This window comes from Protopterus annectens, chromosome 13.part0 (assembly GCF_019279795.1).
Source record: "Protopterus annectens isolate FY-2018-M chromosome 13.part0, PAN1.0, whole genome shotgun sequence".
Classification (NCBI taxonomy): domain Eukaryota; kingdom Metazoa; phylum Chordata; order Ceratodontiformes; family Protopteridae; genus Protopterus; species Protopterus annectens.
The window spans coordinates 130480131-130493110 of record NC_056747.1 but is presented as its reverse complement, the minus strand read 5'-3'; the positions used below and the strand labels follow the sequence as shown (position 1 = coordinate 130493110).

The 12980-nt window shown below is 38.9% G+C and overlaps 1 protein-coding gene across 1 annotated transcript in view; it reads right to left on the bottom strand.

The window, feature by feature from the left end:
• The window catches only part of LOC122817653 (disintegrin and metalloproteinase domain-containing protein 10-like), a 1242151-nt gene that overhangs the window by 29472 nt on the left and 1199699 nt on the right, over nucleotides 1–12980 (bottom strand). Inside the window, exon 15 of the mRNA XM_044090715.1 lies at nucleotides 10142–10238. Coding sequence (XP_043946650.1) covers nucleotides 10142–10238 — 97 coding nt within the window. The remainder of the gene's footprint in view (nucleotides 1–10141; nucleotides 10239–12980) is intronic.

The following is a 12980-nucleotide window of genomic DNA, read 5'->3' as shown; positions in this document are numbered from 1 at the left end:
GGCCAGGAGGTTTGCTGTATCTTCTGGTTCAGTATAAGTGGCTCCATTTACAATGAGCTCTGCACACAATTGTGTATTGTCTTTGAGGCTGCAGACATAGTTAAGGAATGCCTTGTGGTTGTCCTTGGCCTGGAAGGCCAAATGTACCTCAAATTTGGCTTTGGTAGACTTTATTTGTCCTCTGAGATGTTTGTTTAGTTTGATGAGAGTGCTTTTATCCTGCTGGGTGCTGTACCTCCTAATTTTTGCCATGATTTTCTTCCTTCTGTTATACACCCTATTGATTTTGTGATTCCAGCAGGTTGGCTTGTTTTTAGAGTTAATTCTGTACTTCTTCATGGTGGGTGCAGCTGCCTCTATGCAGCTATTAAAATGCTTATATAGGGTTTCTGTGAACAGGTCTGTATAGGCAGCAGTGTTCTCAGGGTTTATGAGGGCTTGAAATGTTGCCAAGTTATCACTTATTAGCAGGAGGTTAGCCTTAGTGTAGTTCCTGAATATTTCAGGGTTAGCTGGGGGAACATTTTGTGGTCTGACCTTACCAGGGAAGACATTACGCTAGGCGCTATGCAGCTCTCTCCCATATTAGTGAGGACCAGATCCAGTATGGTTACATCCCTGGTTGGTGTAATGACAATCTGGTCCAGGGAGTTTGTGTTTACAAAATCCAGGAATCTCTGTGCATGTACATTTGGTGTTGTATATGATTCCCAGTTAATAGTGGGATAATTAAAGTCATCCATGAGTATGGTATTTGGTTGGATGGTGAGGGTTTCTAATAGGTTTAAGTACATGGTATGGGTTTCCTGGGTCAGAGAGGGGGACCTATAGCTTACAAGGAAGTAGCATTGGATTTTGCCTGTGGTGATTTGAACAAGGAGTCACTCAAGTGCATTGTCCTATTTGACCAGCCTTGAGGTATATTTGTTTTTAATGTAAATCAAGACACCTCCACCTTTAGTCCCTGTCTGCATAGTAGCTGGTCTAAATGTGTGGAGGGCATTATAACCTTGCACTGTTGGTGTGCTCTCCTTGGCTTTAAATCATGTCTCAGTGACCACACAGACCATCAGCATTCTCTAGAGTGAAGAGAGCTTCTGGACAGTGGAGTTTTTTGTTTAGACTCCTAGCACTGCAGTAATACCTTTATATTTTTTTGGTTTTGATTTGCTATGTTGGAAGTACTTTCAGTTTGGAATTGCCTAAAAACAAACTATGGGAGAAGACAATGTTTTAGCTAATATTCGAAAGCCTACAGGACAGAGGTGCAAACCATCCCTAGCAAAGCAGTGTGGTCTGATGACCATCTCTTTCCATGCTGACAAATATTGTACCCCCTTAGAATGACACCAAAAACAAAGCCAGTTATTAAAGTCAATCATCTTTTGTTCATACTGTGGCATCATCCTTCAGAAGGTAAAATGCTGCTCAATGTTAGGCTCATACCAGCCTGGGACACATATTCCAAGAGCTCCATGATGTCTCTCTTCATATAGTCTAGGGAGGTACGTCTCAGGTCATTTACACCCAGGTGGACTATGATCGAGTCATACAGGTACTTGTGGTCCAATGATCAGAGTGCATGTGTAATGTGGCAGATCTTAGCCCCTGATAAGCAATTGACTGTGACTTTCTATTTACTCAGCCTAGTGAGAGAGACATCAGTGTGTCTCACAATGGAGTTTCCAGTGACCAGAATGCTGGATTGTGTGGTGTCTTGCCTTATGGGCTTAGAAGTAGAGGCTCTATGAGATGTGGCTTTGTGTGTTGATGTGGATGTTATTTTGAAAAAGTGCAGTCGGGGCTGCTGAGGGCATTTGTCACATGGACTTTGTCTAGGAGGTCTTTGGGGTTTAGGAAGGTTATATTTTAGTGCCTCAGCAAATGTGGATCTATACGTCTGCTTTGAATTGTGTGTGATGGGTGCAGCATATGTACTGCTGACAACCTTATTGACATTAGGAGGATTTATTTATTTTTATTTATTTGACATTTGGTTACCGGGAAAGTCCAACTGGGTGGGGAGCCCATTTTCAGCGGAGGCCCAGGGAGAAAAGCTCCATATACTAAAATACAGTATACTAAAACAATAAATATACAATGCAATAGTACAGTACAATAGTATAAAAAGAGTTGTGTACAATAAACAATGTAGACATGTTGACAAACTTTTAGAAGATAAACAGAACTATCTGTGAATGAGAATAAGGTGGTGGCTGAAGATTTGATTGTAATACAGTTTTCCATGAAAGTATGTTTTACCTTTGTCAGGATTATTAGTTGCCATTATATATCTTTATACATATGTAAATATTTACAAGCAGAAGTAGGGGTTATCAGAAAAGGCAGAGAGAAGAGTGTATTTGTTTAGGTATAGACTGGATTGCAATAGATTGCAGACTTCTTTTGTGGGAAAGGATAGTGGGTGAAAGCAGATACGATGCAGACTGACTATTTAAAGCTGTGTATTGAATGAGTGTAGAATCAAGGAGTTTGAGCAGAGAGAGATATAAGTAATGTAGACAGTAAATAGAGATGGACAAGGGAAGGATTTACAACATAGCTGTTTGTTATTACTTTGTTTTTGTACAGGGACAGTTGCTTGACTTAAGTAGAAGTAGTTGTTTTAGCTCAAATTTAAACTTCCAGTGATTTTAGTGTGGACCTAATGTCTAGTGTGTTCCATAACTTGGTCACTGAACAGAAGTAAAAATATTGTCCTGCAGTTTTATTTGGCTTATATAGAGTTAATAATTGTTTGTCTTTGGAGCACAGAGAGCGATTGGGAATGTAGGTTTGGAGAACACAATGTATGGAAGGGCATTTTTCTGGATTATACATTATTTTATGGGCCATGGCTAGTTGTTGGTAGTTGAGCTGTTGAGATAGAGTCTGCCAGTTAAGGGAAGTAAGGCCAGTGCAGTGATGTTTGTGGAATGGTAGGCCAGTGGCACATTTGTTAATTTTATTATAACAGGATTCCAATTTATTACTGTAGTTTGGAGGTTGGTTAGTGTGGGGGCACCATATAATAAGGAGGGCAGGAGGTATGTGCAGGTTAGTGTTCTTTTCGTGTTTAGGTTCATAAAACGTTTGTGCCTATATAGCATTCCCAGTTTATGATGTGTTTTTGATGGCATTATGGATATGTAGGTCAACGGATAATTTGTTATCTATTGTAACAACTAATAATTTGGCATGGGGAACCAGTTCTATTTCTGTATTATTGAGGGGCTATATTTTAAAGTCAGTGGGGTATGATTTAGATGTGAAGAGAAGTAGTTTGGTTTTATTACGGTTTAGCAAGATATTTGCATTGTCGAACCAGGTTTCAATGGATGTGAAGGCGGTTTCTGTTATTTGTTTTAGTTGAGTTATATTATTTGTGGTGGGTAACATAGCTGAATGGCCTGCATATCGAATAATGGTACTTTGGCAGGAGGGTCTATGGAGGTTACTTATAAAGATGTTGAAAGGAAGGGGCCCAAGGATAGAGCCCAGAGAGACTACTATTTTGTTGGGGAGATATTGTGACTGAGAAGTTTGCCATTTTGCACACTGCTGTCTTAGAGACTGGTAGTTTGAAAACCATTGTAGGGTGGAGTTTGTAATTCTTAGATTATGCAGTTCCTGCAAAAGTTTTTGGTGTGACACTGTATTGGATGTTTTTGATACATCGAGGAATATTGCGGATGTTGGATGCCCTAAGTCCCTAGCTCTGTTGATTATATCAGTAAAGGATATTAGGGCAGTTGTGCTGTGTGATGGTCTGACACCATGCTGGTGGGAGTTAGTCTAATATCAATGAGGTAGTGAAGGAGTTGCCTATGTATACATTTTTCCAATATTTTGGAGAGAAGGGGTAGAATTGAGATGTGGCAAACACTGGACAGTTCATTTGATTTTCTTACTTTACATAAGGTGGTGACAATTGATTTCTTCCATATTAATGGGACATATGAGTCTAGGATAGATCTATTAATGAGGATGCTTACTGGATAGGCTATACCATCTGCTGCTAGTTTTAAGTATTCAGATGGGAGATTGTCAGCAGAGAGGGAGCTGGGCTTTATTATTTGTAGTAGATGCCATATATAGTTTGTGGATAAAGGTTGCAGTACAAGGGATGTTAGTTGTGGTGGCAGAGTAGGACTACTTAGGAAAAAGGGTGCTGACAAAGTGGATTGACTGAAAATGGCATTTTGGGGTGTCGTTATGAAGTTAGCAATATTAGTAGAGTTTGTAGTGTGGGATTTGCTGGGATTATTAACTAAGCTTTTTATGTTATCTATGAAGTGGGTATTAAGCATTTTGACTATTTGCATGGGGGATTTGTCTGTGACTGGTGCAGGATTTTGTTTTGCATCTGAGGTAAGTAAGGTTGCAATAGTGGATCAGAACTTTTTAGGGTTATTTATGTGGTCAGATAATTGTTGAGTAAAGTATTGTTTCTTATCAGCAATTATAAGTTTCTTTGCTTGGTTATGTAGTTGCCTGTAGTTTTGCATGGATAAATCACTTTTTTTTTTCTTTGGAATTCTTTCCAGGCTTTGTCCCTTTTTTGTAAAAATTGTTTTGCGGGATTTGTGAGCCAGGTGCATGATTGACTTTGGTTCATTTTGTGCAGAGTGGGGCAAGGCTATTGTGGGTATCTAAGAATAATTGGTTGGAGTAGCTAACTGCATCAATTAGATACCATACAAATAAGAAATGGTTCAATTAGATGCAATGTCTTTAGCATTGTCCACTTTAATGATTTAAGTATATTGACAAAGATGCTTTGAGTAAAGTTAGATAAATTGCAGGATGTACTTTTATGTGAGAGCTTTGCCTTCAGTGACGTTGTGTAAATACATCTCTCACATACCATATTGGTTTGTTTGAGAATTAACTGGTTGCCAGTAAACATGAGGCAATGCTCCTTTATAATATTATAAAGCCATCTGCATGCTTCACTACAAACCCTACATATTTCCTGAGACACAGAGGCAGAATGAAACATGGCAAAGATTTTGACTTTCCTTAGTTTGGAAGTTTGAGTCTCTCCTTCATTGAGTGTACTTGAAGGAAATGGCAAGGAATAGATAACCATGTCCGGTAAGGAATTTCTGCTTGGATGCAATATGTGAAACATGATAGTAGGCCTTAAGCCTGTAGGACTTATGGCTATGGCATCACTACTTATCCTTTGGAGCTTGTTGGAAGACTCTGAACACGAACCTTATATTTGTACAGCATAAAGCATGTGGAAAAATAATAAGATTCTGCTGTTAGTGTGTTAAAATAAATTATACAATGACTGGCCATTAATATTCAAAAACAAGCATGCTGACTGGTCATCCCAACCAGCGTGCCCATCATACCTCTCAATCATACCGAATTACTCGATTTTTACTGAGTTTGGGGGTCCAAATGAAGGGGTGCCACGATTCGCAACAGGCACCCCTTCATTTCCGATTTTTTTCTTTTGGTTTCTTAATTTTTTCAAAGATCGCACTGTTGGAGCTGACGTCATCTCATGCGATGAAGTCAGCTCCATCACGGCTATCAGTCAGTTGCAATTAGCTCCTTGAGCTCATGTTGTCATTTCTGGCTGCAAATGCAAGCAGGAAACAGCAGCACTTGTTTGGAGTTATTAGCAGCAGCATTTTTGATTTATCAAGAGGAAACCGCAGCGGTTTGGATTTATCAAGAGTGGGAAAGAGCAGCACTCGTCGGGCCAGGAAATGTTAACAGCACTCATTTCATCAGAACCATGGGTTTGTGTGTGTGTGAAAATGCCCCCATGTGGCAGGCTCAAACCCTGTACCTTTGGTACAGGATAAAAAGAGCCTAAAGTCCCTAGCCACCACTATTTCTGAGCTTTGTCTAGATTTTTTGTGCTAAGAGTTGAGAGCTAAGCCTATGGTGAGAAGTGAAGAGAATTTGTATTCCCCCATTCTTGGCTTTGTTTTTGTCCAGGGTTTTTGTGCTAAGAGTTGAGAGCTATGGTGAGTGAGAATTGAGAACTGAATTTGTATTCCCCCATTATTTGGTTTGTCCAGGTTTTTTGTGCTAAGAGGTTGAGAGCTATGGTGAGAAATGAGAACTGAATTCACTACATGACAGCCATTAAGTTTCAGTCTTCCTATTTTTAAGGGACTGCTGATTTGGCATAGTGGTATGTTGCTCTGACTGTAGTGCATAGGGTCCTGGGTTCAAGACTTGCCAGTGAAATGCATGGTTGTAACACATTTTATTCTAGTAACTTTCCAAAATTATATAAGCAATGTTTAAAATGTGCTCCTGGTAAGTCCCTAGCCACCACCACTTGTGAGCTTTGTCCAGGTTTTTTGTTCTAAGAGTTGAGAGCTATTGTGAGAAGTGAGAACTAAATTTGTATTCCCCCATTATTGGCATTGTTTGTCCAGGTTTTTTTGTGCTAAGATGTTGAGAAGTGAGAACTGAATTCACTAAATGACAGCCATTAAGTTTCAGTCTTCCTTTTATTTCCGGAAACTGCTGATTTGGCATAGTGGTATGTTGCTCTGACTGTAGTGCATAGGGTCCTGGGTTCAAGACTTGCCAGTGACATGCTTGATGGTAACACATTTTATTCTAGCAATTTTCCAAATTATACAAGCAATGTTTAAAATGTGTCCCTGGTTTTTGACTTTTTGCCCCCCCCCTCCAAAAAAAACTGAAGTTGAAAATAAGTACGAGAAGCTGTGCAAGATGCCTGTGGCTTACACTACTGTCATTCTGTTTATAGTGTGGCTGTGGAAGTAGACTTTTATGATGGAAATGTTCTGAATTTGGCAGTTTTGTCATTATTGGTTCATGCATTTTTGTTTCATTGCCTACAGTACAGCCTATTGGAAACATGTTCAAACAATAAATTTAAAATGCTCTCTGTCTAACAAGTGTGCTGTATTATACAAGGAATATAACTTAATAAAGTCAGGAAGGTGTATCAAAGAAAAGAACACATGTATGTTTCTTGTTTTGTGTGCAAGGGGCCAATGATTTGAAAACAGCTCAAAGGTAATCTTTATCCACCACTGGCCATATGCATTTTCTTTGGATGTGGTGTGTGGTTTTCAATGCTATTTTAATGAAGTTCCAATGAAGGGCAGAGAAGTTTTAATGCCAAGTCTGTTTTCATTGTGAGACAGTATTGCTTTGCTTAGCAGATTTCTGTTAGTGTTTTGTGCATTTTTGTGCTGCAAAATGCAAAAATAAAATCCAGATAATAATTGTAGAAGTAAAGCAGTATGCACACATTAGTGTTTATGGTAAATGGGGAGAAATCGCCAGGTAATGGGACACTAGACTGGTTGCAGGGGGACTCTGGTATGGTGCCATATTTTGGTTGTCTGTTCTTCAGTTTGCATTTGAAAGTTGGTATCCCACAATTCCATTGGAGTGGTTGGGGTTACGTAATTATGTATGCAAAGTAGATGTTAATCAGCGGACAGATTTGTACCTATTTTTCATGGGCCTTGTCCAGATTTTTGATGTTTCCAGGTTGAGAAGTATGGTGCCCATTCTAAATCCCTAGAATATACCAACGGAAAAAGGTTCGGTCACCTGGACTTTTTTCCATTAGTATACCTCGTAACTGCTTTATTTTCTTTGTTTTTTTTATTTATTGAAAACAAAAAAAAGAAACTGGGAGACTTTTAATGAACTAGGGAGGCAATGCAGACAAAAATAAAAGGATAATCAAGTACGTTCTGCAAAACTATAGAAACTTACCTGATTATCCTTTTATTTTGTCTGTCCTGGCACTCCCTCATTCGTTAAAAGTCTCCCAGTTTCTTTTTCTGTTGTTTTCAATAAAAAACAAAAAACAAAAAACAAAAAAGCAACAGCAATCTTCATTTCTCCATTGCTTCCTTTTTGCACAGCACTGATGTACTGCGTAAGCATGAGCAGTACATCAGAAAAAGCCCCAGGATATCACAAAAATGCGGAAGGGCAGCTCTGAGACTTTTAAGTAATGTCTTTGTATAATGCAAGTATTTTTTTTCTTAAATAATGTCATTGTATTACAGCAATAACCGACACTGTGGTTGTGGTATATTGAAATTTACCCATGGTTGGCTTTATTTAATCACACCAACTGTGGGTAAATCTTCAATATACCACACCACATTGTCGGTTATTGCTTAAGTATATGTTGTCGACACCAACATACAATTCTAACATCTAAACAAAGTTCTGTAGTCTTATTTTTATATAAGGTTTGCTGTTCATGATGATTTCCAGTGGTGCTCTTTAATATGCCCAAATAAAATCCAGATTTGTTTTGTTTTTCAATAGCATGCTTTAATTAATGCATAAAATATGGAACAAATTGTTCTTTTGGGATGTACTCTTTCAAAGCTATTAAATGTTTTTCTTATGCGAACCAGACTGCTATGATTATGTAATGTTCCTCATATAAAGCAGCCGTCCCATTTAGCAACAGGCACAGGTTCACAGCTGAACTCACGTTATGCTGCCTGCCACAACGTGCATTGTTAGACAGTACAGAATCAAGTGGTTTGAATACATTTCATTATTATCTGTTATTTTCATACCTGTAATTCTGGGACAATTATTACACTGCTTCCCACAAAAAGCATTTCACATGTTTGCCTTAACAGTTCATATCTTGGGCCACAAAACTCCAGTGCTGTTACAACACAATCCTCTTTCACCGCTGCTAGTCACACCATGGACCAGAAAGAGGCTGCCATGTTGCTCCTCACTGACAACATGAGTGCCTTTCTTGAAGAACAGACTTCTGAGTGATTTTCAGTTCTGACAGCTATAGTCAAGGTTTAGGATATGGGGCAGCACCCTTTAGTCAAGCCTATATTAGGAAGGCTAATCACAGTTTCTCCTTCTTGGGAGTATGGCTACACAGTGGTTTTACTTGCTTGCTTTCTGGCTACCTGTCATGCCAGCCCTATTAAAGACCATGAAAGAAGCATGATGCTTCAGTCCTGTCCTCTACTGTCATCATGGTTCTTAATACTTCCTTTTGTGTTAGTAAAGGGATGACCCAAGACCATTGACTGAACATTCCAGCCCTATTAAAGACCATGAAGGGAGCGTGATGCTTCAGTCCTGTCCTCTACTGTCATCATGGTTCTTAATACTTCCTTTTGTGTTAGTAAAGGGATGACCCAAGACCATGCACTGAACATTCCAGCCCTATTAAAGACCATGAAAGGAGCGTGATGCTTCAGTCCTGTCCTCTACTGTCATCATGGTTCTTAATACTTCCTTTTGTGTTAGTAAAGGGATGACCCAAGACCATGGACTGAACATTCCAGCCCTATTAAAGACCATGAAAGGAGCGTGATGCTTCAGTCCTGTCCTCTGCTGTCATCATGGTTCTTAATACTTCTTTTTGTGTTAGTAAAGGGATGACCCAAGACCATGCACTGAATATTCTAGCCCTATTAAAGACCATGAAAGGAGTGTGATGCTTCAGTCCTGTCTTCTACTGTCATCATGGTTCTTAATACTTTTTTGTGTTAGTAAAGGGATGACCCAAGACCATGGACTGAACATTCCAGCCCTATTAAAGACCATGAAAGGAGCGTGATGCTTCAGTCCTGTCCTCTACTGTCATCATGGTTCTTAATACTTCCTTTTGTGTTAGTAAAGGGATGACCCAAGACCATTGACTGAACATTCCAGCCCTATCAAAGACCATGAAAGGAGTGTGATGCTTCAGTCCTGTCCTCTGCTGTCATCATGGTTCTTAATACTTTTTTGTGTTAGTAAAGGGATGACCCAAGACCATGCACTGAATATTCCAGCCCTATTAAAGACCATGAAAGGGGCGTGATGCTTCAGTCCTGTCCTCTACTGTCATCATGGTTCTTAATAATTTTTTGTGTTAGTAAAGGGATGACCCAAGACCATGGACTGAACATTACAGCCCTATCAAAGACCATGAAAGGAGCATGATGCTTCAGTCCTGTCCTCTGCTGTCATCATGGTTCTTAATACTTTCTTTTGTGTTAGAATATGTAGGTAAAGTAACTGTCACTTTCAGTGCATGGTCTTGGGTCATCCCTTTTCTAACTGAAAATAGGAGTCATAACAGTACAGCTAAATAAAACCAAATAAATTAGGAGCGAAACATTTCAGTGGTATTTACCTTTGTCGCTATCCAGGGTCCTTCCACACAGGAAAACTGTACTGGACATCAGAGCAGCCAATGTCATTATTATTATTAGGATGGCCCACCAATGTGACTGCAAGGGAAAAAAAGCATTACGACATAAAGTCATGTATTCAGTAATAATAGAAAAAACACAGTGAATATATATATATATATATATATATATATATATATATATATATATATATATATAAAATACTACAAGCAGTCTGACAGTAAGAATCTAGTTTGAAAAAAAATGAAACATTCAGCTTTTTCAGTAATACATTAATGTAAAATAGAGTAAAATATTTGTAACAGTGCAATGTGTTAATTATATTATTAATTTATACTAGAAATTATCATGGGATATTTCCAAAATACATGATTGCAACTCCCAAAACTATAAAAAACTCAAAAACGCATTATGGTGTGAATCCCAAACTACATTCCTTTACTACTTCTCTGGATCTGAAAGTGAATCAGTCCTAACCAAAGTGAATTGTGTGTGTGCGCATGTGTGCATGTATGTGTGTGTGTGTGTGTGTGTGTGTGTGTGTGTGCATGTGCGCATGCATGTATGTGTGTTTGTGTGTGTATGTGCGTGTGTGCATGCGTGTGTGAGTGTGTGTGCTTGCTTGTGGGTGAATGTATGTGTGAGTGTTTGTATGTGTGTGCGTGTATGTGTGTGTATGTGAGTGCAAATCTGTGTGTGCACATGTGTGTGTGTGTGTGTGTGTGTGCATGTGAGTGCGTATTTGTGTGTGCACGTGTGTGTGTGCCCATATATGTGCGTACTTGCATGTGTGTGTGTGTGTGTGTGTGTGTGTGTGTGTGTGTGTGTCTGTATGTGTATGTGCATGATCATATAAGCATGAGTGTTTGTGCATGTGTGCACACATGCATTTGTGTATTTGCGTGCTAATGTGTTGAATATTTGGTGTATCTTTATGTCTGCATATTTGGTGTATTTGTGTGAATGTGTGTTTGCGCCTGTGTGGGGGCGTGGGGTTGTTTGTCTAGAAAGAGACTGTTGTGATCTTCAAATGAGTTGTATATGAATGTGTGTTTATGAGCGTGTGTGTGTGTGTGTGTGTGTGTGTGTGTGCAAACATGCATTTGGGTGTGCATGCATGCCTATGTGAGTGCATATGTGTGTGTGCGCATGTGCGTACATCTGTGTGTGTGTGTGTGTGTGTGTGTGTGCGTGCATGCTTGCCCATGTAGATGCATATATGTGTGTGTGTGTGTGTGTGTGAGTGTGTGCACGCATTGGTGTATTTGTGCATTTATGTGTTGGATATTTGGTGTATTTGTGTCTGCATATTTTGTTGTATTTGGTTTTGTGTGTGTGTGTGTGTGTGTGTGTGCATGCCTATATATGTGTGTGCATGTGTGCATGTAAGTGTGTGCATTTGGTATATTTGTTTGTTCATGTGTTTGATATTTGGTGTATTAGTGTGCCTTTTTTTATTTTTGTATTTGGTGTATTTGTGTGTGCGTATGCATGTGTATTTGTTTTCTGCATTTGTTGTATTTGTGTGTTAGTGTGCACACTTTCCATAATGTACTGCCATCCTGTCTAGGATTACTTCACTGCCTCACATCCATGAGGTGCCAGAACAGGATTCAGTTACCCTGTAACCTTAAATAGGATAACCAGAGCCAGATCATGGCTGGGTAATGGATCTGCCCCCTCAGCCATTCTAGTGTCCCATTACTTGGCCATCTCTTCCTAGTTACCATAAACACTGTTCAAAACTGTCAGTTTACACACTATTTTCTTCTTTACTTCTTCAATGATTACAGATATTTGGGTTTAGTTTAAAATGTTTATTTCAAACATTATAACACAAACCCTTGATAGCCATTTGCTAAGCAAAACACGTCTCACAATGAAAACAGACAATATGAGCAATAGTAAACATCTCTGGCAGTGAAACTCACATTCAGTGAAACTGCATTGAAACCACATTCACAGAAAATGCATGTGGCCAGGGCTGTTTTCAAACCATGGACTCCCTGCACACATTTTAGAACTATGCTTAAATGCCTGTGATCTTTAAATTACCCTCCTAATTATATAACTTATAGTCCCTGTTTAATACAGCACCACTTGTCAGAGTGTGTTTTAAATGTGTAGTTTTTAATGGTTTTCCAGTAAGCGATGAAACAAAACATACGAACCAATAATGACAAAACTATTAATTTCAGAAAGTTTCAACCATTAAAGGCCACTTTAACTGCTGTCATTATAATCTGCTAGCATCAGTCAATATTGCACAATATTTGCGGAAGTAAAAGTCATCTGAATAATTCCACATTAAACAGAACTGTAACTAACGAAGACGTTGTTGTTAGCAAGCATTATTTCAGTGCTTCACCTACAAATACACTGTCTGTTGCCTTTGAAGAATAAATTACCTGTGTTGCATAAAAAAAAATTGTTGCGTGCCGGTAGTCAATCTACCCAGTTTAGAAAAGGAACCCACAACTTTCTACACAAAAAGCAAGTGTGCTACCTGTTGTACTACTGCCAATGAACAACACAACTATGAACTTCTATGACTGACACTGACAGACTAATTCTCAGTAATTTACAAAAACAACAAAAAAGAAATAAAATTAAAAGAGATCTTGCATTTGGTGTGGAGTTTAAGGTACTTTCTTACCAAAAATTAAGATCAGGGTTTGACTCTGAGCAAAGCCACTAGACAGTGCCCTTAACTTGGGAATTTCATAGAGACACACACACACACACACACACACACACACACACACACACACACACATGGTAAGAGGTATGCATCTACTCTCAGCTTTGATCAAACTTGAC